Source organism: Pavona decussata, unplaced genomic scaffold (assembly GCF_977016875.1).
Source record: "Pavona decussata unplaced genomic scaffold, jaPavDecu1.1 SCAFFOLD_381, whole genome shotgun sequence".
NCBI lineage: Eukaryota > Metazoa > Cnidaria > Anthozoa > Scleractinia > Agariciidae > Pavona > Pavona decussata.
In genome coordinates, this window is record NW_028145755.1 from 2,471,627 (window position 1) to 2,495,000 (window position 23,374).

Below are 23,374 nucleotides of genomic sequence, written 5' to 3' on the forward strand. Positions count from 1 at the left end.
GACGTGTTCAGGAATCTTCGGAAATGATCGTGTCGTCTTCAAAAATCTCACGCCTATATCTCAGAAAAAGTTGGCAGGTATAGAATAAGTCGATGTCGAAGGGCGCTTTGGCCTGTCTCCTCGTGACAACATTTCATCGACTTTGTTCGTACTCCACAGCTGAACTGGATGGTACTGACGGAACAACAGCACTGCGAGACTGATGAAAGAACGTTGTCTTCCCCTGGATTCCTCACCGAATCGTTCACTGCCCTTATTTAGCTATCGTTCGGTGCTTTCCACCCTCGGAGACCCAGGGGCAGTTAGTTGGGTGGATGGGATTTTCTTGGGTGAAAGTTTACTGTAAGAAAGGAAGAGCCCCTGGGCAGCTACTCTTACCGAATCAGTTCCAGAAGCATTTAGTAGAATTCCCCGCTTCTATTTGGCCAAAAATTTATGGATTTTAAAAAGAAGAAAGGATCAAATTATTATGGCTACGTCCAGGTTAGTAAAAATTATAAGTTTTAACGAACACAGAAATTTGCTGTATGAGAGAAATAAAGTAACACTTGGAAGCGGCCAAACAATTAGGTAAAACATTATGTGAGCTAGCTCGTGAATGTGGAAGTGGATAGTGGCACAGTAGTTGCCATTCCAGCAATTCAACAAATTAGCATATTGGTTATAAACAAACCATAAACAACTTACAAGTCAATGAAACAGCACTCCTTTAGTCTAGAATAGTTAAAATTTCTAATCAATGAATAAAATATACTTTAAAAAGGTAAAAATTTCAAAACGTTAGATGAAATTCTGTAACACGGGTGAATTTGGTTGCGAGGACATGTGCTTGTTTACACAAGATTACGTAGTTGTCACGTTTCATCAATGAAAATAGAAAAACAGACAGGGGGAGGGGGCAGGTGTGGGTGGGTGCGGAGCCGAATAGGAAGAAAATGACCGTACACTAAACAAATTTTGTTGGACCAAGAACTCTGAAGACCTCCAATGTTTACTTTGTGTCCCCTTTGGCTCATTTGATCTCCGGGAAAACATCTTAAAATTTCATCTTAAATATTTTCCGTATGATAGAAAATTTGCTTGGAGGCCCGTAACAACGTCTATAATTGGAATCGACAGAATAGACTTACAAATGTTCGCCTTAGTCTAAGTAAGTCTACATAAGCAATTTAGAGCTTAGCGCAATTCGCGGCTGACTACTAAGCTAATATTAATCCGGATCTCATCAGCTCCTTGAGTTCCTTTTACAATTAATAACCGAGGAATTCTGCACGGGAACTACGACATAAGAAATAAGCGCCAGCTGACACCAATTCCAGGTATCACCTGTAACATTCACATGATTCACGCCGCTAAAATTCTGCTTGGATTGTATCGATACTCAGTATCGTTTTCGATACCACACGGCACTCGTAGCGTGACCACTAGCTTCCCTCTGCACGCATTGCAGGCCTATGTTTTATGTTTGGTGAACATACGACCGTATTTTCCTACCACTGTGCGCTTAAAAATTTGCAGACGATAAAAATGTGGTTGCAGACGTTTAAGGGTAGATGTTCGGCAATGCAAATTTACAAATATTCTTTTCAATCATATTTCTAAGGACCAGCTGAGGGACGCGGAAGCCGGCAAAGAATTCCTTTCGTCAATCACAGTCTCTCAAGCTTGACTCAGCTTAACGCTTGTACGCAAGACTTCTCGCTCATCTTGTTTTTAGCTGTACTGGTTCTAAGATCAATACACGAGTGATAATCTAGTCACCGACAGTGCACATACGCTAACGTGGGCGCCTTTATGGTCAGAAAGTTAACGGGTGTGGGATGTATGTTGACAGTGTTTTCCTCTTCCTTCGTCCCGCGCTTATCTAGGTATTTCCCGCCAAAATATCAACCCAACCCAGCCTGGTCCCCAACCCTACGTGGCGCGAACTTGGTGCGCAAATGAATGTGACGTCATCTGCTAAGCTGATGGGAAAGACGCTATTGACTTGGGCCCCAAGCCTCCGACAAAGCTCGGTTCACTTAATAAGGAACGAGGTCATCAGGAGGCCATGTAATTTGAAGAATCGGAAAAGCATGCAAGAGTTTTTAGTGTTTCTTGAACATATTTGAAGTCATCAACAAAAGGTACATTTATCAGTCCAAATACATTCTTTTTATTTTAAATACAAACTGATACAGCACAGTGTGAAAGCCGAAATAAAATTAAATTAAGCTGACCGTTAAGATGAATAAACGATTAACCGTAAATCAAAATATTTGAGGAGACTTTACTTTTTCATGACGCAGGTAAAACGCGACGAGTTTCAACTTTATCAAATCGTTCCTTGGATGCTTTTGTGCTTGACAAAACAAATCATATTTCGGTTTCCCTTTGTTTGATGATTATCTTAGACATACTATCAGTTTCCAGAGAGTTGATTTGGTGAAAACAGCATCCTTGAAGGTATAGTGCATTCTCTCACTTTTTAGCCCTTTTAGTCACCGAAAAAGCAGTTTAAAATACTACGCCTCTTACTGGTAGCTACATATGTACATTATGAGACAAGATGATTACACTAAATAATATTATCCATAATTCAGCCTATATTAGCTGAGTGATTTACACTAATTATGCCCAGGAAGTATTCATAAAGCCCTCCTGCGTTAGATCCATTCTTAGTTATGTAAGAATTTAAAACTCCCAGCCAACCAATTCTTACAGTTCATCGGTGTAATCTTAGGGGAGCTTCATAAATCAACTTCCTGGTGAATCTTGCCCTATCTGCCTTATCACTCACGAGATTTTTGTGAAATAAACAACACTTCTTTAAGCTCCATAAAACCCAATAGTTAAAACGAACTGAAAAATGATTAAAAACAAAATTTACATTTGCCTTTGAAACCACGGTTTAGTGGCCACACGATGCAACATTTAACCAATAAAGTGTCCTTATTGATATACGTTCTGTGTTATCATTTGAACTCTCTCCAGCTTGTCTATGGAACAATTATTTCCTTGAAAAGCTCTCGTAAAAGGTTCTCACAGAGAACAGTAATCATCATGAATTTCATAATCATTAATTTAACAATTATTTACTGTCTAGCTCTGTTGAACTTGAATGAGGAATTACCATGGCATTTAATTTTGTAGTTTGTACTCTACAAATGAAAAACGGTTTCTTAAAATTAGACAACGATATGTGCTCAGCTGACATGCATACACAGTATGCACTTTAAAAGACTTTTTCCTCGTTAAAAAAGTAGACAGAATATTATATGTACCGTGTTGGAGCTATGATACTCGAAACACAGTAAACTGAAGATTATATTTACAACAGTGAACCTATGATACATGTTTATATACAGTTTAACTGGAGAGCGGTTTTCCGATAACTTAAGCTTGGCTTTGAACACACTAATAACAACCGTGGGAGGATTGGCAGAATAAAATCAAATCAACTTTTTGTTTTTCAGTGTTGGCTGAAAATATATCACTGAAGATAAAAAGGGGGGAAAGAAAATCTAAGTAGGTTTTGTTCTCGATATCAACTGATTGCAATTTGTTTAGAGTCATTGAAAAACCGCTCTCAGCATGCAGAAAAAATTGTTTGAAACGCTTGATACAAGACAACTTATAACACTTCATAGAAGTTACTCTTATAGTCAGATTCAACAAGCATGGTGAAATCTAACGGGGTTGGGGTCGGGATTTGGTACTGTTCGAACTCAGAAACAGGCCATCCACACATTGGGTAGGACACAGGCTCACCAGTCACTTGGTCGGGAATAGCTAAGGCGTCACCTGGGTCAAAGACGGGGAACCAAAAGCTTTGTAGAGAAGCAGACATCGCTTCGACAAGGTTAGAAGCAGGCGCCGCATTCATTTGGTTAGAAGCAGGCAATCTAGGCACTGTATGAGTAACAGGCAACTGGTCCGCTGGTTTGGAAACAGGGAGCCCATACACAGGCGTGGAGACAGGCAATCCATTCGTGGGATCTGAAGTAGATGACTCATGTACGGGGAAGGGAACAGGCGACCCATGCGCTTGGTTGGGAACAGGTGAATCACTTGCTGGGCTGAAAACAGGCGTCGCATTACTTCGCACAGGATCTGAAACGGGCGTCCCGTGCACTGGATCATAGCCTAGCATTTCGGAAATGTCCCATGTGAATTCGTAAGTGTTCTCTTTTCCAGGTACTTTCCGCAACATGGACTTGTCATAATAATATCGCAGGCTGCGGGCAAGTTTATCAAAATTCATCTGGGGTTTCTTCTTGTGTTCACCCCACAACTTGGCAAGTTTGTCAGGTTGCAAGATTCTAAATCCGTACTTTTGTTCTTTCGTCCATTCCACGAGGCCAGATTCGAACTCGGATGTTGGAGGCCCGACAAGCAGTTTGAGAACTAGCTGCCACAGTTGCATTGGACCATTCCCTAAAAGATATTAGCAAATCGCTTAATCCAAATTGTTGTAAAAAAATGCAAGAAAATTGAATTGGGAAGGAGCCGAAATGTTCCTACTTGATTAATGACCTTTATGACATGCACTATTGGGAAAACCTCCCTTATCATTACGCAAAGAATCAAAAGACAGGAGGGAAGCAAAATACACCCTTCAAAAAACTTTCATAGAGTCTTTTTGGGTCATAGCATACCTTCAGGCATAACCCTCGGCTTAGGTCCCCGATTTCTTTTCTTCTTTGCTGGCTTGTGGTCTGGATCGTCTGTATCTGCTGCTACTGAAAGAAAAAATGAAAAGAAGGTTATCTTGTTGCCCTGAGGTTTTTACCCGGAGTTTGTATCAAAACTACAAGAAAACAAAGTTTCCTACTAACTAGCTCACCTCTTTTGAGACTCGTCAACTTGTTATTCGGCTGGCGAACCATTGGCTTAGTAGTTTGCCTTTTGAAGGATTCTATGAAAAAGAAAAAAAACTAAGTTACAATTTTTTAAACCATAAAACGTTGAATATGTTATTTTACGTTACGCTACGCTACGTTAGATTCTCCTGGCATTCGAGCTGTGCGATTTCAGATCTATCAAGTACTTGTTTAACAGTCAAATGTAACGCCTTAAGTGGAAAAAAAATAACTTTTTTTACCTTTTTCAAAACAAGGACAAGCCTGTTGATCACGTGATGTCAAAGGAGAGCCTTTGCACCATATTGTTCTTGTATCTTCTGAAAATGAAATGAAAGAAACTTTTTAGTTACTATGGCAATGATCCCCAATCATGCAAATTATAATTTTCCTTAGAGATGAGATACGAAGCTGAGAATTGTTCCCCCGATGGTTGATGGTTTGCTGACTATTAAGGCTCATCCTTGGTTAACAATTCATTGATACGGACAAATTATGTGAGGGTCATTATTTCAAATCCGTTTACTTTCAAATCCATTTATTTTCATATTAAGTGAAACTTTCACGGGAGGAATAAATCGTGTTCCAGCTAACGCTTTTGTTAAAATTTTTACCCCCGAAGAATAATTGTTCTTTCTAACGGTGTTAGTCTTCGTTTGTCAGCACTGAGGTACCAACATCATAATCTGTCACTTCCTCTGTGGTACAATTCAAAGAAACTTACCAATGATGTTATCTTGGGCACGGGTACTGTAACTGGAGTCCTGGCTATAATGCAAGGGAGGGGAGGGTGGAGACGAACTGTACGCAGAATCAACTGATGCTGGCGACATTGCTTCATCAACCAAACTATTCCTAAGCAATCTGGCAGTTGTGACGTCTGTATCATCTACAAAATTAAATATCAGACATTAGCAGAGTTTTTACACGAGCTAAGGACCATTGTCTGAATACAGAATCCCATTCTTCTTGAAACAACATGATCGGTAGTGGTTACGAAAATCTATTTTCTTTTCGCTTAGTAAACCATTCTTTCAGAATACGCGAAACAGGTCTGCTCCCATTTCTCGCCCCAGGCTCACAAATCCCGCTTGCTGGCAGGCTTTGGCGAAAGAAATACGAGACTTCTGCTAAAATTGGGTGTGATCCCAGTGTAACATGCTTCAGTAAACTTTCATTTTCGATTTTATTTATATTTGGGGTGTATGATAGCTTACGTAAAGGATTACTGTATAACAAAACGGGTCATATTGCACATTAAGCTTAGAACTTCCCTATTGTTTTGGATATGAGTTAATGATATCCAATGGAAACGCGTGACGCAATGAGCTTAAAATATCTAGCACATCAACAGTGGCAGTCCCTTCCAGAAATAAAATAAAATTGAATCGAATTATTACCGCTATTAAGAAAAGAGAGAAACGCTGAAAAAATAAAAACTGTACTACAGGGAAGAAATACACTGGAAACTATGATTATATCATATTTATGTGAGTTCTAATTTAAATGGGTTCATCGACAAACGCAAAGCCTCTTGAACAACATTAAATGTCTCATTTGAACGAATGCAATATAGGATTTCATCCTCAACTACTAACTAAAACAGAAGCCTATAAAACGTTATTAGGCATGAAAACGATAAACTGATAAAATGCCTACAAAGATGTACCTGTCTTTGAATTATTTTGAAGGACATGTTGCGGAGCCAGGGCATCGGAACTGGCGAGCATGGTCGGGTGGGATTGAGAATGACTTAGTCTTGTAGATAATTCGTCGCACAGTAGCTTTCGCTGATGATACTCGTTGAGTCCCACCTTGCCCTCCAGATAGTCTTGGATCTGAAATGGATAAAAAACAATTACGTCAGAGTTCACCAAGTTGCGCAATGTTTATACAAAAATTATATGCAAAAATGCTTCATTGAGAATTGCCTAATAGCTTTTGTACACTTAAATATGTTTTACCCAAAACGCCAGACTCAAGTTGGAACACCTTCTCATGCTTTGAATTCAAGAAATTGAATCAACAGATTTTTCAAGCAAAAAAGAGGATAATGAGACATTTCAGTACTGTATTCATTCTAACTTGTTGGACGGTTGAAGATGATATAATTTAAAGGAATATTTAAAATAGTGGCGAAGACGGTCGAAGAATCATGAATGGCGAAATCCCAGAGTCGCCAAGGTGCCCAGAGATCATTATTTTAAAGATCCAAACCCCCCAAAAAATAGTAGAATATTCTGAGCCGAAATATCACAATCATCATAAGTGTCTGGACCATTCGATTCTACGATCGATCCTGATATATAAGCTTACAGAAGGCAGAAAAATCAACTCACATTAGCAAGCGCCAACTTAAACGGTGTGTTCGTTTGAACGGATGAGACATCCATCTTGATTCGTACATCAACGGGTTTTAACTTAGCCGTAATATTTCTCTCTGATTCACTTAGTCATCAAGCGCCAAATGAAAGCCTTCTGAAGGGTGTTTTCACTTTCTAGTTCTGAAGGGTTTCGTTTGGGATCGTGTGATTATATTCGAATATTTAATGACGTCAATTGGTTTACCTACGTCATTGATGTCGTGACCTGCATTCAAAGAAAACTCACTGTCATGATAATTGCGCCTAAACTTAGTAACTTTGCGGGTAAAAACTTAGTTAGCGAGGAAAGCAATCTCGTGCCAATTTCTATATTTTGTAACGCATTCGTGATGTTTCTAGAAGTTCTCGGAAGTTCGTTCGTAGATCTTATAATCGCGTTCGTTCGGCAACATATAACAAACGAAACAGCCAGATCGTTCAGATAATAGACCCTTGATACCCTTCCACGGTTTTTTAAACTTTTTTCATGGACCAGCTAGTAAAAATCCATCGACACCGCTGGAAAGAATACCTTCAAATCAATAAAGTTGACAAGTTTGAGAGAGATATATCGAGGATATGCATCAGCAAAGTCGCGAGATTTTACATATGTTTGTCTGTGAGGGGCAAGTTTGTGCCCTCAACCATGGACCACCATGAAACGTGTGTAAAATGTCTGACATGTTACTTTTAGTAGTGTAGATGGATATTCGCTTACTGGTCCTAAGCTGGAAAAACCTCGGGAGGGTCTATCTACCTTTGCACTCAATACTGATAATAATAACAGGAATGAAATAACGCGACGTGGCAGGAGCGGATCACTAATTTGCTCTGGGGAGGAAAGCAGGACCCGAGGGAGCGGTGGAAATCGAGCCTAGTTCATGAGTTGCAGAAGTTAGCACAGGGACTGCGGGGAAGCGCATATTAATCGTTGCATTGCGTCCAGGCTTATAATTTTGTTTTGAGCAAACGTTTTAACCTCGTTAGTTTCGTTACCATATGACCCTTCGAAGGTAGTCCAAAACTATACGTGATCTTCACATTTCTTCTTTCCAATGAAACGTTGTTACAAAAAGAATTCTTTTTTTATGGATTTTGCAGGTTTAATTTTAGGTTACACTGTGGGTCTTTCATGGTGTTAGCCGAGGTTAACCCTCTCCTCGAAAAATGCTCAATCTAAACCATTAGCTAAGCCTCCCCTCCCTTGAGTTTTAGCCCATGTAGTGTTACGGTTAGTTGTTTCTAGAGTTCAAGCTGCTCTAGTGTTCAAATTTCCTCCAGTAATATAAAATCGCACCGGTGCCCTCTGTCATCCGATAAGTATAAATTCGCGGCTTGTGTTCGGAATTTGACAGTTGGACACAGGCCCGACTTCTGAAGCGGACTGACGTGCAAGGTTCGGTGCCCGGACCTCATAAGTGTGCGTATAGCCCGGGGCGTATAGCTGGTCGAGTGGATTAAAGCGGCCTGGAATTCAGTGACTGGCGACGGGTAACAAACGCGAGCAAATCTTGTTGCAGTGCCATTCGTGATTAGCTGAATTTCTTGAAAGATACGATTGATAGGCACTTTAACCAAAAAACCCAAAACCCTTACCCTATTTATGACCAAAATCTGCGATTTTCCCTACCCTATTTATGACCTGAAGTAGCTTCTTCTGAAAAAAAAAATGAACCCAGGACTAGAGTGTGAAAATCTATACCCTATTTATTACCAAAATGGCGGCAAAATGGCTAAAATCGATACCCTATTTATGACCAAAACAGCCGAAAAACCATGCCCTTTGGCGCCGCACATACCTATATAGCCCATATAAGGGAGTACCCCCCCCCCCGGACCCTGATAAATATCCGGGTAGATCAACCCATGTTTTACAAAGACAAAACCCTACTCGATCGTCCCCGGAGGGGGAGGGGGGTACTCCCATATATGAGCTAAATAGGCATGTGCCGCTGCCAGAGGGCTATGGTTTTCAAAGAGTTTACTCTCGAATAGGATATAGAAATCAGAGAGTTTTCGCCTAGAATAGGGTATCATTTTCTGCGAAACTAATCAGTTGCTTGAAGAATTTAGTCTGATCCTGCAGTCAGTGTCTGATGAATTTAGCTAGAGCAAATTAGATAGAATATCGCAATTAAACTTATATGCTATTAGTACCGTGTAAGATTTGTCGCCTATCACTTGGCTCACGACTGGGAGGTTTTTGGAGAGAGGGCGCTTTTCTTTTTTGTTTATACAACTGATACAAGTTGAATAAGCACTCTAATAAGGAAAAACAGAAAATGAAACACTAACAACTGTAGCGATACGAGTTAACATAGTTAGAATAACATGAGGCGGTCTAAATATTTTCACTATTTGTAATATTATCGTAGCCTCCTACACAGACTGGCTCGTCACGATTGCGTGACGTGACAGAATAACAGCCTTACATGCTATGATGCCATACGCGTATACGGTAGGGGCGCATTATTATTGGAATGGGGAGGGGAGGAGGGGGGAGTTGCTCATCAGGGGAGGAGGGAGGACGACTCTCAAGGTAGAGCGCTTAACTTACTAGAAACTGGCGGCGCTTTATGTTGGCGGTGGTGCCTAAACGATTGTCAAAGGGGAGCGCTCATTAGAATGGGGGCGCGAATTGTGGAGGCGCTTATTGGGATAGGAGCGTTTATTAACAAAACAACACTCAACCAAGAAGGAGCGCTTATTAAAAAAAGGACGCTTTTGGAGGTGGCAATAAGAGCCTTTATGAAATCAGAACGACTCTCAAAGGAGAGCGCTTATAAGAAAAGGTACGCTTTCCATTGAAAGTGGGGCGTATTGGAATTCGGGCGCTTATTAACAAAACGACACTAAAGAAAGAGCGTTTATTAGAAAACGGGGGCTTTCTATTGCAAGTGGGGCGATTAATCAATTACCATATGCGCCTGAGGGTATCCACGTGTTCGTGTGTGTACTTCACTTTCAGTTCAGGGTTTCGCGGCTTGTTGCACTCTGCCTGAACTTAGCTCAAGCGGTGTGTAGAGTGCATACCTCTGCAATACGTGACGACTAAAATAGCGGCATGAGTCAAACAGACTGGTATTTGGCGAACCTCCAGTGGATTGACAACTATGATCTGTAGGAGGAGTCTTCGCTTGTTTATAATTTTTAAATCGGTGTCAGTTAATAAATTCCGAGAAAGCTGTTTATTATTCACCTCACGTCCGTCTATTCTTAGAAGTGTTTTTTTTTTTTAATATTTTAATTTCAGTTTCTGTTTTCAAAAAGCGCGAAAGCTAATGTCTGAAGTCATACGGAAAACATTTCAATCCAGATCGTGTCTTGAAATTACAACCTTTAAGGCTTTTCAGAGTCTATTTTTTAGGCTCAACAAATAATGGGTTTGGACGCTTTTCCCAAAACATTTCTGGTTTTGTTTGAGTTTCGGAGAAGCAGTGGAGTACATTTGCATAACATTTTAAAAATAGACTATTAATCAAGCCAATCAAATTTCAAGTTCAACGCATGCGTACTAAAATACATTACCGAGAAAGCGTGATGCTCTCCTGAGAACGTGCTGTGGGTAAATAAAACCTCATAAATTGAACGCTGTGATTGGTCACTCAAACTATGGTATTTCCCCCGCACCCTAAATACGTCAAAGATGTCAATGATCCCTCAATGCACTGACGTATTTCATGAGCGCTGACCAATCAGAACCGAGAAAGTTGACTAGTTTGGTTATTTTTAGTACAAGGGACAGCCCCGTGCTCACAGAGTAGAATAAAGTCCAATTCGTTTATAAGTTAGCTTCATTCGCTGTTGTGTTTTCCTAGGAGGGAAGAAGTACGTTTTTGTATCTCCTGAGACGAACGAAATTTTTGTTTCTCCTGAGACGAACTAAATTTTCCCAAAGAGCAAATTTCGGAGACAAGTTTTCATAGCTTCGACGCGCAAGGTTAGTTTGACTTCGTTCAGATACAAAGTAAGCTTACCTGTTCAATTTTGTGTGCCATCGCGCGCCGAATATCGAAAGATTCATCGAGATTTAAGACTTCCGCATTTCGGGCGGCAAAGCACTTCGCTAATTTTGCAGGGTTTTTTTCAATATCTTCTAACTAAACGATTTGTTTGCTCTTTCTTTCCAGAAAAGACACAAAAGATGCCTGAAAATATGATTAACACTGGAAACTTTCTGCTGCAACAAGTTGAGGTAAGCTTTCGAAGAAATGTGCTTCAGTTCGCTTCAGTACCGTTTCAGTTTCAGACCTAAAGGTGTGAATATCTTTGAACACTAATTTTCTTTTTCCACAACGGCTTAGCTTTTGTCTTTCACGATCGTACAAGGTTAGGGCAGAATCGAGCACGCCTAAACGAATCGAATCGAAGAGAGACTTGCCATGCCTTCGCCTAGCAGAACAGAACTCCCCCGCTCGACCTTCGCAGTCCATGTCTTATGCTTTTGTTTTCTGTTTCTCTCAGGCTTTCAGCAGTCTGTATCAGCTGAACCAGTTCACCCAGTTGAGCATGTTTCAAGCCGCAAACCAACCTGAGGTGCCAAAAGCTACACCGGTGCCTGGATATGAGCGACCATTTCTTCCCATGCAGATGGCAAGTGTGGATATTGCATCAGGTAAAAGCATTATCTCATTTGTTTTATATATATAGATCATGATTTCAAAATTTTCCCCAACGGGAAGACTAAAACGTTTCACTTTCAGTAGTTTTTGGCACTCCCTCGGATACGGAAAATGAAAATGAAATTTCAAGCTGACTCTCACATCCTGTGTTTGTTTGCTTTAACAGCTTTCGACTTCCCGCATGGAAAAACATATATGGAGGAGTTAATGCAAGATGGACCAGAAACTGTCGAGGAGTTGTTTAATGGCAAGCAGTCGCTGTACAATCTTGATCAAAACGGTTAGTACGCGTTTTCATGCCTTTTTCTGCTCTGTTGAAATTCTTGGAATCATTTGTGAAACCATGCCACCTTGCTATGCTAATCAATGGGTTTCGAAACCCACTGTCGTGATGCAAGATTGACACCTGTCTTCTTATCGCCTGCGGTGCTGAATTGATTGAACCTCTAATGGTTTTTCTGTTTGGACAAGAGAACAATATTGGCGCCACCCACGTATATTTATATCCCATGATGACATCAATATTTATAACTTTGAAATGAGATTGTATTGAGAGTGAAAGGTTTGAACTTCCTCGGTTGATAATTGTTTTGTGGGGCTAAAAATTTTTTCTTTGTTCTTACTTTGCAGATGTTGATCACTTCCCAGATTTAACAGTCTTTGATGAGCTTCAAGATGATTTCCCCAGTGAATCATTCCAAACTGGCTTTCAGGGACTAAGTGTGAAGGAGGAAGTGAAATCTCCAGCACCTTGTGATGCTCAGTCTGTTTACAGTTACTCCTCTTCTAGCCCACCTTACAGTCCGTCGTCCATCAGTGAAGCAGGCTCACATGACTACAGTACTGACGAAGGAATCCAGAGTGACTTCAGTGACTTTGATGGTTAGTGAAAACCTTTGAATCTTACATTCTTCCTTGCTTCTTGTCACTGTTCACATGTTTGAAGCTTGACAATTCTTTTATATATTTTATCATATTTGTAACAGCATATTTATTTTTTGATTTTTAGACATCTTTGACACCATGAGTGCAGGAGGCTCACCATTGTCCATACCTGAAAGAGATGAGAAGAAACCATTGACTGTGATTAAAACTGGTAAGATGAGGTTTGTTTTGAGTGGCAATGAAGTTTAAGTCAAAGCGTTTTTATTTAACTTGATGTCTATTGCAGTGAGCATCCCTTAAAATGCAAATTTCTTAATCTCCTCACAGAATCACCTGAAGTTGCATCACCCAAACAAAGAAAGAAACGTGGACCCAAACCACCCCGCAAGTATCAAGGTAAGCAATATTTTTTTTTGAGTTTTGCTGTCAATTTTGAACTGTTTCTGTTGAATATGTTATTGATTATTTCCTTCTTTGGTCTTAGGTGATGGCCCTATCCAGCTGTGGCAGTTCCTTCTTGAGCTCATCATTTCCCCTGTGCACACACACTTGATCAAGTGGACTCAAGATGAGGACTATGAGTTTAAAATCCTTCAGCCTGCGACAGTGGCTAAGATGTGGGGAAAGAAGAAAAACAAGCCGACCATGAACTATGAGAAGCTGAGCCGTGGCCTCAGGTACTACTATGGCAAGAATGTCTTGGAGAAGGTGCATGGAAAGAGATATGTGTACCAGTTTATGTGCAACATCCCAGAGATCCTTGGCTATGACCCCATGGTGAAGAGTGAAGATAACTTTGAAGATTCAGTGTGTGGAGAGCCTGTAATGTCGCCTGGAGTTGAAGATCTGCTCAATCTGTCTTCAGCTGAAGATAGCTTTGTGGCTGGATCTCTCGATTTCAGTGCACTTTACTAGTTTTCCTGTGTTTTTGTTGGTACCCTTTTTGTGTTACTTCGGTGACGATTTTGTAGCTTGTATCAAGCATTTAAATGACAGTCAGTCATTTTTTTTATGAATCATATTGATTCGGCCCCCTGTGAAATTTTTGAGTAGTGCTATGTAGCTTGCTTCCTAAAAGTTTCATATTATACATACCGTGTATGTTAAGCTAAACAAAACAAGATGGATTGACAGAGTTCTCTTTAGAGAACCTGTTATGAATGTATTATATTCCCAGTTCTAAGTTTAAATACATTTACTCTGAAAATTTTGCGTGATTTGGCATAAGTTGAATAGTTTTCAAATTTTGCCAAATCTTTATAAAATAGGATAGAGATTAAAAAAAAAAGAAATAGTTGTGTAAGGTGGAAGTGATAAGTGTTGCTTCTGCATTAAGCGTTGTCATTTAATTATGAAAGTCAGTCAAATTACAAAATAAGTGATGTCAGTAACTTGCACGCTGAAGTGTTCATAAAGTAAACAAGTGGTATGTGCCACTTGATCTTAAAAGAAGTCTTACAAATATTGTACTTTTAATAATTTTGCTTAAATTTGCTAGTTACATATTATGATAGGCAAAGTTTTTTCCAAGGGCTAATTGAAGCAATGTTGCTTCTGCAGTCAAGAAAAGGTGATATATGTGGTCATATTGATTAAGTTTTACCATATCGCTACCGGGTAGCTTTTAGTGCAGGCAGTAAGCCAAATGTTGTAAAGTTTTAAGGCTGTTATAAATAAAATGTGTTAAAATGTATAAATCAAGTTCTCGTTACTGCGTTTGTCGTTAGTCCCACAGCTACAGAGGGATTCCAAAAAACACTCCAATTAACCCAGTAAAACATTCAAGACCTCCAAGGGAACCCCCAAGGTGTATAATGCTTGATGAAATGATCACGGGAAAGTACAGCTTGAATAATAGGGACTCTCATTAAATCGCCACCCTCAATGATAAATAACTTTGTCCACACTAGGAATACTGCTCAATGGCTTTAGTGTGAACAGTGACATGCGTAAAACGCTGTCCCCTGTGTTCCCTGGACCCAGATCGCTTTATGTCCTGTTAAAGGCAAATGTGTGTAAGCTACAGAAGCTATTGCTAATACAGTGTCATTTGCTCCGGTGCTGTTCCTCTTGGCATTACGAAAATGCCAGCTGACCTTTTTTGGGCATTTTTAAACTGACAAACTTATCTGCCCCTCGAAATTTTGTGCTGACATTTAGCCGAAGAAAACGTTAAGATTTTCTTTACACTGACTAAATCCGAATTTCTCAACCATTGAGCTGCCTCTCATCCCAGACTCCAGTCGCAAGGTGATGTTCGTTATGTTTGGAGCGGTCTGAGGGCTCGCGTTTGCTTACAGTTTTACTAGTAGTGAGTGGTCCTTGAGTCTATGAAACCATATGTTTTCGGGGTACTAGCGAAGACAAGTTTTTAGCAGAAAAATAATGGACTTCAATGGCAACTTTTGATAGATGAATTTTTCAGTCAGGAGCTTGGAAAAATGAAATCCGAGTTCTACCAACAGGAATCGAACCTATGACTTCCGATAGGATTCGGAAGGACATATCATTCCATGATATCATTTATTCACAAGGCTTAAAACATCACATTTCTTTCAATGGTCTTCAATGGCAACATTTTTTACTCAGTTTTGGACCCAAAATTTTGTCAATTTTTGTCATAAACACCAAGAACGCTTGGAAGAATTTACTGTGAGGATAGGATTATCTCCTAGTTTCATTTCCCTTTGCTAATACTTTGGGATCATACTTTGATGAAACGTCGTTTCCCTTCCTTCTGATCTAAAGATTTACCTTCTCCTACCCCTCCCCTCGATTAGTCTTGATCGTAGGAACGAGGCTAAGTGAAAGAGGAAGTTGGTGTGACGTCACATCCAGTTTATCGCCAGGTGTAGCACGCTTGTTCGTCAAATTTTATGCGTGGGCCACAAATCCTGCAAAAAGTACCAGAAAATTTGGATTTTGCGTGTGAAATAGCACACAAATTATACGAGCAGTCCTTTTTGTGGCATTTAATTCGAAGAGAAGGATCAATTTGGGGGAGAATTTAAGGCAGCTTCCGGCGGAAAGATGTTTCAGGTAAAATCGCGCTCGCGACGCATTCGTTGAGCGGAAATTGCCCAGTGCATTACTTTTTCACCTTTTCTGATAATCAGACGTGAGACAGACCGATAGAAATGAATTTGGGCGATACTTTGCTTCGTTTCTAAAAGTCTGTTGTTCCTTTACAGTGATCTGGAAGCGGTAAATCGTAAGAAAGGAAGTGCTGTTTATACTTCGACTTCGCGCTCGCTCGCAAGTAAACAGGAAAGGAACTGAGTGTCAGGCGTCTTACCTGGCGCTGTGTAAGACGATAAGGTTGCAGGTATTATTTAATAATAGCTATCGCGTACATAATAAGTTGAACTCTTGTCTTCAGCTCAAACGAATTTCTTTTTCGTTTAACTAGTGCCATCGCGTTCTTAGCTTCTTCAAAGGAAGTGAGAACAGATCCGATCGAAGTTCGAAACACGATTAGTTTACGATTTATTTATGGCGGGAAAGCTGCACTTTTCTCCTGTTTAGCGTGAGAAATATTCCTTTTCATTTTGTTTGTAACTCTATCATTTATTCACACTGTTACAGAACAATGCAACATACACATCAAACTGCGTGAAGTCTTACACGATCTATACAACAGCAATAGGTTTTACATGTTGACATTAGATTGAAAAAATCAGTTTATATGTCATATGGCAGCTATAAATGTACTTGGTTTAAGTTTTAAACTGTTGGATTTTTGAAGGTGGTCTTGAACTATATGTTACAGCCTTCAATTTTTGTTTTAATATATATTTTTGATTTGTTAACATAAAATTATATTAATTTTTAGGGTGGTAATAAGCTCATTTAATTAAAAATTTTCTCATTAAAATGTTCTCCCCCACTTTTGTGTATTGCCAGTTTATGTTTGTGATTGGTTAAAGCATATCACATGATACAATTACTGGAAGATATCAGATGATATTGCTTTGTTATATCGTATATCCCCCTCAATGTCATGAAAGACATCAATGGAAGAGAATTGATGAATTGCTGAAAAACATTGAAAAAACAGCATGGATCCTCACTTGCTTTCATTGATTTTTTTATATTTTCACTACAAAATTTCTAAGATATGTACAAAGATGGTGATACAAAACAAAAAGTGGCAAAAAACCCCAAATGGTTTATATTATTAGACTTCCTTGTTATGAAATTTAAAGGATAATAATAAATTACTAGAGCAGTTTTCAACTTAGTGTCAAAAGCAATTTGCATTTGGTTGTGCTTTGCTTTACTACGTATATGCTCTGCGATTGTTTAGAAAATTTTTGCCACTTTCTAAACCAGTGAGAAGCAAAACCAACTGTGATTTGCTGGCATGCATTTGTCTTCACTTAGTGCTAGTGACACATATTTGCTTCGAGTGCTGATTGGTTCACTGTGGTGTTTACGTCTGTTGTGATTGGTTCATTGCGCTGTCTGCGTCTGTTGTGATTGGTTCATATTTGTGTTGTTTGCGTCTGTTGTGATTGGTTCATTGTGTTGTTTGCGTCTGTTGTGATTGGTTCATTGTGCTGTTTGCATCTGTTGTGATTGGTTATGGTTTTACAAAACTCAATAAATTGAAAACTGCTCTGTAAAATTGCTAATGGTGATACAAGACAGGTAGTGACCTTTGTTTGGCTTTAAAAATATGCAAGGGCATTGGTCCTTAAAGACATTATATCCGTTCCTTGACACTTACACTTTTCTTGATCTTCACTCTCAAAAGCGTGTTGAATTCTCAGAGCAGATAATGGTTGAGAGTAATGGAAATCAGTTAATCAAGTTAAAGTTGATACTTAGACAAAATTTGTTGGCAATCACTGGTTGCTTCTTGCCTCCATATCATATCATAGGGCTGACATTGCAAACTTTTTATTTATAAGAGATTGTTTCTATAAGTTGATCAATTTTTTTATTTCATTTAGGTTGAGTCATTTTAATGGCAGAACCTGGTAATGAAGTGCGAAATGAGGGAGCTCCCCAGGGGAGTGTCACAACACAGTTACAGTGCAGTGTAACAAGCTCTGCTGATGAAGTGATAAAACTGCTAGAAGAGAAGCTAGCTAGGCAGCTTGATGGTTATGTTGTCCTGTTCAACAACACTGAGGTATGAAACTGATTATTTTGCAGAATGTACATGTAACTTATGTTTATTAACAAATAGAGTAATTCAGTGTGCGACACTAATGCTTCCCACTTGCCCGGGGCAAGTACAGTCGACTTGAACCTTCAAGGGAAATTGAAAAAAGTTCGAGTTACAGGGAGTTTGAGTTATTGAGGGTAAAATTATATAGAAAATGACATGAAGGGAAAGGAAAATTGGTTTGAGTTAGCCCGAAGTTCAAGTTAGTGAGGGTTCAAGTTATCAGGAGTCGACTGTAAAATGATTCAATGGGCATGTGCCGTCATGCCAAGGAACATTATGATTCATGAACAATCATCACACAAGAATGATCTTTTTTGCAAACGTGTTGTCATTTCCGCCCCAGACACCGCTTACATTTTTGGAGTTTTTTAGATATTATCTGTCAGCAAGTGTCGTATGATTGGACGATATTGTTAGACAAGATCATCCTCGCAAATATAACTATCATTGTAACAATTTTCCGCCAGTGCCAATCAACCTCAGCCATGTAAGTTCTTTCCATTTTTTCCACGTTGATGATCATGATCTCAATCAATAAATGAGTTTAATTCTGTCAAGAGTATATATACTGCCCTATCTCGGCAAAGACTAAATATCAGTTGGGGTAGCGGAACAGGGCAAGTGAAACTCCGGTAAAACTTGCCCAATCAAGCAACCATATGATTTGTTCCTGTCGAGCAAGAAATTAAGACAAGAAACTCTTTACCTAAGCTCGGGGTATTTCATACCTGAGATTGAAAAAATATACATACATGTAGTTTGAACAAGATACAACCAAAAGAATATGATTGCGAACCACTGTGCATGAAGCTATTGTATTCTTCATGGCTGCTATGTTTTCAGTCATGCACAAGGAATGTTGGTAGTTTTAAAATTATGCCCAGTTTCCACTCGGGCAAATATATGCCTTGTTGCTCATGTGTTGGAAAATTGTCATTTATGGGACTATTTCAATTTGGATTTTTACAAAAAAAGCAAAAGGAAAATGAAAGGGGAGATGGAAGAGAAGGTGAAGAGGATAGAGACGTTAAAGAACAGAAAGTGGAGGAAATCTCTACCAACAAAAAGGAAGTTGGAAAGCAATTGAACAAGAAAGTACCTAAACACGTGGGAGACTGAATTTAATCTCTGACTAGTTAATCACCTGGAAAAGAATCACTGTTGTAACACCAAAACAAGAAGGCAAGCTTATAAAATAAATTTGAGCATCTTGTTTTGCAAGTTTCTTATGAATGTGAATGGGCAAAAGTTGTCCAGGTAGGCAACTAAAAAGACATGTGGGCAACCAAAAAAACAGCACTAGTTGCCCAAAGGGCAAATTAGCAAAAACTAGTTTCGAACACTGAGTAATCTTTCGTTTTTTAACTTATGAAGAACATATTGATCTGATGGCTTTCCTGAAGAGACAGAATTTGACAAGACGGCCTACTGACCACTGTTAAGAAAAATGGACCAAAAATATTTATTAGAAATAAATTTATTGTGAGAAGATCAAGGGAACAGTTAACTACACTGACCAGAGGGGAGTGTTGAGGAGAGAAAGAGAAAATACAGAGAAACAACATCATGAGATAGTTGTCAAATTAAGGAAGATAATGTGCATTGTCATGCAGCTCTAGCAAAGGAGAAAGCTGTAGGGGTCATTAACAAAAGCATGGAAAGGTAGGGGGGAGAGTCCTTGGTAAAAAAATCCCTTCTGTTGGGGAGAGGGGGTGGGGGTGTGTCTTGCAATTTTTTTGGACTATTGTACATGAATATGTATGTCAGCAATAAATATTTTCTGAATTTGTTGATAGGTGTCATCTGTTCAAGAGGTTTTGAAAGATCAGAATGTTGTAGACCAGGACTGTGAACAATCTCTGACAGTAGTTCTAAATGGTAAGTGACTTGTTTTAAATCTTACAATGATGACAAATTTATGCTCTGTACATTATAGGTATTTTATTATTTTTGGATTTTAAGTTGGTATTGTTTAACTTGAACTGAAGTCAGTTTTTAAGCCTCAACATATTATGAAACTTTAATCAAGTTACAGAAAACTGAACGAAACAATAATTTTTTACCCCAGCTTGTAGTTTAAGTAGTCTGCATTCTAATCAGTTTGTTTTGTTTCTTTCTTGTTTATTTTTTCTCAGATGAGGACCTTAGAATAGAAATTACACAAATCCAGGCTGCTATAGAAGGTTTGCTATGAACAAAACGAAATTTGCTTTTTAACCTCATTGACAATGCAATAGTTGATTTGGCAAAAAAATTAACATGATTTGATTCTGTGAGGGAGGAAGTACAGTAAATATTTCAATATTTACTGTGCTGTTATTTCTGTCTGTAGACATGTTCCCACTTCCAGTTGCTGAGCCTGAAGTTAAGTCAGGTGGCATTGAATCTATGTCGTCGTCAGCACTGAATGATGAGCCTCCAAAGAAAAGAAGACGATCATCAGGAGTTTCTGCAGCAAAGGGTAGGAAGCCATCAGCGCTGATGATAGGATTTATTCAAAAACTTTCATTTTGCAGCGCATGGTGCTGAAAATCACATATCGAGACATCTTTGCACAGGCCACGCAACACCTAAGAGATTGTCATAAAAACTTGTTCACAATTCAGTGAGTTGATATTTTAATTTGCATCTGTACACGATAGCTATCATGATCATGTTTCCTCCGACGTTTAAATGTTATTTTTCAGGCAATTCTGCTAAGTCTCCCCAGTTGCAAGCGACGGCGTCTCACCAAGTGCCAGTCATCAGCTGTGCTACTAGCACCGAAAGTGAGAAAACATCTCTAGTTTGTTTTCTGATATATAGAGCTCCAAAATGAGAATGACATTTGTACATATACATCGGTTTGCAAATTAACCTAATGTGGTTACAAGGGGCAGTTGCTATTAGTCAGTATAAAACTAGGACTCTGGACTGTAAACAATTATTGACTTTGAATTCGGAGAGCAAACTAAGTTAAATCAGTAAAATGGAAAGGTGAGCTGCCTCGACTTTCACCATCTGCGTACATGGTTAGCATAAATTTGACCTGTTCCTTATTTTATCCATAATCCATATTTCATACCGAGCCCTTATAATCCTATTTTCATATGGATAAGTGGGTTAGTGTTTAAAGAAACTGTGGTGCTGCGTTGGTGGGGAGTGGAAGCGAATGTTTGATTAATCAACAGAGTTGATATAGTCAACTCTCTTGTAAGCAACCACCCTTGGGGCACGACAAAGTGGTCGCTTACAGGATCGCTTACGGGAAAGATCAACAATATAAGCCTAATACTGGATTCATTAATTAATTGCATAAAAATAGTTACATTTTCTAAGGAGACAATGACATTTCTATTCCATGACTTAACGAAAAGATTGAAAGCACTGGCATATTTCACGTTGAATAGCACCTGGACAATCTATTCACTCTTCTATTCGTTACTAATCTGTTGCAGGCAATTCACAAGGACAACAGATTTCAGTAATAAAAAATGGTTAGTAACTTTTTATGATTGTATAGTACATGAAATATACACTTTGCAGGCCTGTAACTTTGCAGTGGAAAGCTACATGTACACGTAGGCTAAGTAATGTTTAAAAAACAAGCAGGAAGCTGCGCCTTGTGGTTGTAAACCCGATAAAACACTTGCTGCGAGGTTTTTTGAACAGCTTCAAAAACATTCCTGGAAAAGCATGAGTCAATAGAGTTCATAATGATAATTGTTATGAACTCTATTATGCTTTTGTAAACATTGCAAATTAGCATATGACAAAACCACTCTGCACATACTAATGAGGAGTGTTTTATCAGCTGATAAAACACCGCATACTAATAAGGAGGAGGTTTATCGATATAAAGTCACTGCACTTGATGTATTATGGACCATTTGATAGGTCAATGGGCTTATGAATTATTATAAATGAGTTTTTGAACCCAATTTAAAGCTAAACTGAAAACCTATTTGCTTTGTATTGCTTATTTTTAACTTCCTCTCGACCTTGTCATTGCACTTTTTTGTCATTTTCTCATTTCTAGTTGGTAACTTTGTAGTTCTATATTTCTTGTTCTTGTGTTTAGAGCCTTGTATAGAGCGCTGTATAAACTGATGTATTAGTATTAGCTGTTTGTGCAAGTTTAATGTGCAAATCATTGTTTGGGTGTTGATAACATTGCTATATTCACACTTACACTGTATGTTCTCTTACTTTAGGTTTGGAAAACGCTGCCACAAAAGACGATTCCTCATTGATGGACATTACTCAGACACAACCAGCCTTCTCTTTAAAAGGTAAACCTCACAAAGGCTCAGTATCAGCATGGATTTTCTCTTTACTGTTCTTCACACATTTTGTCTGGTGATAGTTAAGTGAACTTACATTAATATCAAAGCATTTTATCTTTGTTGATCAATCCCTTTATTCTCATGACCTGAATGTTTGATTAAGAAGTGATGTGGTAAGGAGAAACTAGATGCTGGTCACTTTTGGGGCTAAATAATAGTGATAAGAAATCTTTAATGAGGAACCCTACTGTACATCAAAAAGTGGTTTACAGAAGGGTCCTCTGTTAAGACCTAAATTTAATTAAAGTACATATAAGTGCTACACTTAAGGAGAAAATGGCAAAGAAGACATTCAAAGAGTTCTTTGTGGACTTCTTATTGGTAGTTTGGAAAAAAATGACTGCCTTGATTGCCAATGATAATTAAAATAGTTCGACTTACTAAGTAAGTGCAAGGCAATCAAGATAGTCTCCTTTTACTTCCTCTTTTTGCTTTCTAAACTTATTACATTCACTTGTTACTTTTCTGTAAGTTATTGACTTGGGTATTCCAAGTCCTACTTTACTTTCTCCTTATAATAATTAAATAAATATAATTTTTATTGCTACCTGTTGGGTCAGTCCATTATATGTACTTAATGTAAAATGAAATAAAGTTGTTCTATAAAACTGTCTATCGCTGTTTAGTGTCAGTCATTAAAAGTGGCTACCTAATAATAACTCCAGGCTTTATTTGGGACTTGGAAGGTAAGTCTGTGGCCCACACAGCCAGAGATTAACACAGAGCAGCAAGGAGTGCTATCACTACTCCTCCCTAGATGGGTTGCTAGTCCATCCCAAGACTACCACCCACGGTTACTGTCATTCACCTGTGTAGGGAGAGGTAATGCAGAGTAAGGTTTCGTGACTGCACAAACATGATATTTTGCAAATATCAGCCTGCAGTTGTAGCCTAAACTTCAGACCCTCACCTATTCCAATTTATTAAATTTTACTTGTTCAAATGTCGGCAAGGATATCACGTATACATTTGCTGCACCCTCTGACTTGAACTTGGCCATTCAAAATTATTTCTAGCACAATCAGTCTTTGTTTGATCTTGTTGAAGTGTAGAATATAAAAGGTCTTATTGATGTGATGTTTGTTTATTAATCTGATACAGGTTTAGCAGGTATCTCCTCTGATTCACCAACAATGATTCTGAATGCAACCAGTCCTGGTGA

The 23,374-nt window shown here is 38.8% G+C and overlaps 3 protein-coding genes and 1 long non-coding RNA gene across 6 annotated transcripts in view; 3 read left to right on the top strand and 1 right to left on the bottom strand.

The window, feature by feature from the left end:
- The first annotated feature begins 127 nt into the window (after positions 1-127).
- Positions 128-3,492, top strand: LOC146452110 (uncharacterized). Its single transcript, XR_014859849.1, has 2 exons — positions 128-483; positions 1,604-3,492. It is a non-coding gene; the product is annotated as an uncharacterized LOC146452110 (long non-coding RNA).
- On the bottom strand, positions 2,132-7,366 carry LOC146452111 (uncharacterized). 2 transcript variants are annotated; one of them, XM_085098294.1, is made up of 7 exons: positions 7,181-7,366; positions 6,511-6,679; positions 5,566-5,730; positions 5,084-5,161; positions 4,826-4,897; positions 4,638-4,718; positions 2,132-4,416 (listed from the first exon to the last, which is right to left on the bottom strand). In XM_085098294.1, the coding sequence occupies exons 1-7, from the start codon at positions 7,232-7,234 to the stop codon at positions 3,614-3,616; spliced, it is 1,422 nt and encodes a 473-aa protein (XP_084954420.1). In that variant the 5' UTR covers positions 7,235-7,366; the 3' UTR covers positions 2,132-3,613. The 2 variants fall into 2 exon arrangements, with proteins under 2 accessions (XP_084954420.1, XP_084954419.1); XM_085098293.1 differs by having other exon boundaries at positions 4,638-4,721.
- A 3,634-nt stretch (positions 7,367-11,000) lies between these two features.
- LOC146452112 (uncharacterized) lies at positions 11,001-14,408 on the top strand. The gene is made up of 8 exons (XM_085098306.1): positions 11,001-11,144; positions 11,335-11,399; positions 11,669-11,819; positions 11,993-12,106; positions 12,457-12,708; positions 12,836-12,922; positions 13,039-13,107; positions 13,196-14,408. Exons 2-8 carry the CDS (start codon positions 11,349-11,351, stop codon positions 13,624-13,626), a joined length of 1,155 nt encoding a protein of 384 aa, XP_084954432.1. The 5' UTR covers positions 11,001-11,144; positions 11,335-11,348; the 3' UTR covers positions 13,627-14,408.
- A 1,139-nt stretch (positions 14,409-15,547) lies between these two features.
- Positions 15,548-23,374, top strand: part of LOC146452113 (uncharacterized) — a 10,053-nt gene continuing 2,226 nt past the window's right edge. The window contains exons 1-10 of one of the 2 annotated variants that reach the window (XM_085098391.1): positions 15,548-15,750; positions 15,903-15,992; positions 17,673-17,848; positions 19,684-19,765; positions 20,023-20,070; positions 20,220-20,348; positions 20,575-20,655; positions 21,325-21,363; positions 22,081-22,158; positions 23,314-23,374. The exon at positions 23,314-23,374 is cut by the window's right edge and continues 23 nt beyond it. In XM_085098391.1, coding sequence (XP_084954517.1) covers positions 17,681-17,848; positions 19,684-19,765; positions 20,023-20,070; positions 20,220-20,348; positions 20,575-20,655; positions 21,325-21,363; positions 22,081-22,158; positions 23,314-23,374 — 686 coding nt within the window. In that variant the 5' untranslated portion in view covers positions 15,548-15,750; positions 15,903-15,992; positions 17,673-17,680. Of the gene's footprint in view, positions 15,751-15,902; positions 16,037-17,666; positions 17,849-19,683; positions 19,766-20,022; positions 20,071-20,219; positions 20,349-20,574; positions 20,656-21,324; positions 21,364-22,080; positions 22,159-23,313 lie in introns of both variants that reach the window. The other variant, XM_085098390.1, reaches the window with a different exon arrangement.

Excerpts from the sequence above, each read along its gene's own strand:
- LOC146452111 (XM_085098293.1), bottom strand. The coding sequence starts at position 7,234 with ATGGATGTCTCATCCGTTCAAACGAACACACCGTTTAAGTTGGCGCTT. Across the intron at positions 5,731-6,510 it reads TCAAAATAATTCAAAGACAG|ATGATACAGACGTCACAACT; the intron begins GTACATCTTTGT and ends TTAATTTTGTAG. Across the intron at positions 5,162-5,565 it reads TGCCCAAGATAACATCATTG|AAGATACAAGAACAATATGG; the intron begins GTAAGTTTCTTT and ends TTTCATTTTCAG.
- LOC146452112 (XM_085098306.1), top strand. The coding sequence starts at position 11,349 with ATGCCTGAAAATATGATTAACACTGGAAACTTTCTGCTGCAACAAGTT. Across the intron at positions 11,400-11,668 it reads TTCTGCTGCAACAAGTTGAG|GCTTTCAGCAGTCTGTATCA; the intron begins GTAAGCTTTCGA and ends TGTTTCTCTCAG. Across the intron at positions 12,709-12,835 it reads TGACTTCAGTGACTTTGATG|ACATCTTTGACACCATGAGT; the intron begins GTTAGTGAAAAC and ends TTTGATTTTTAG.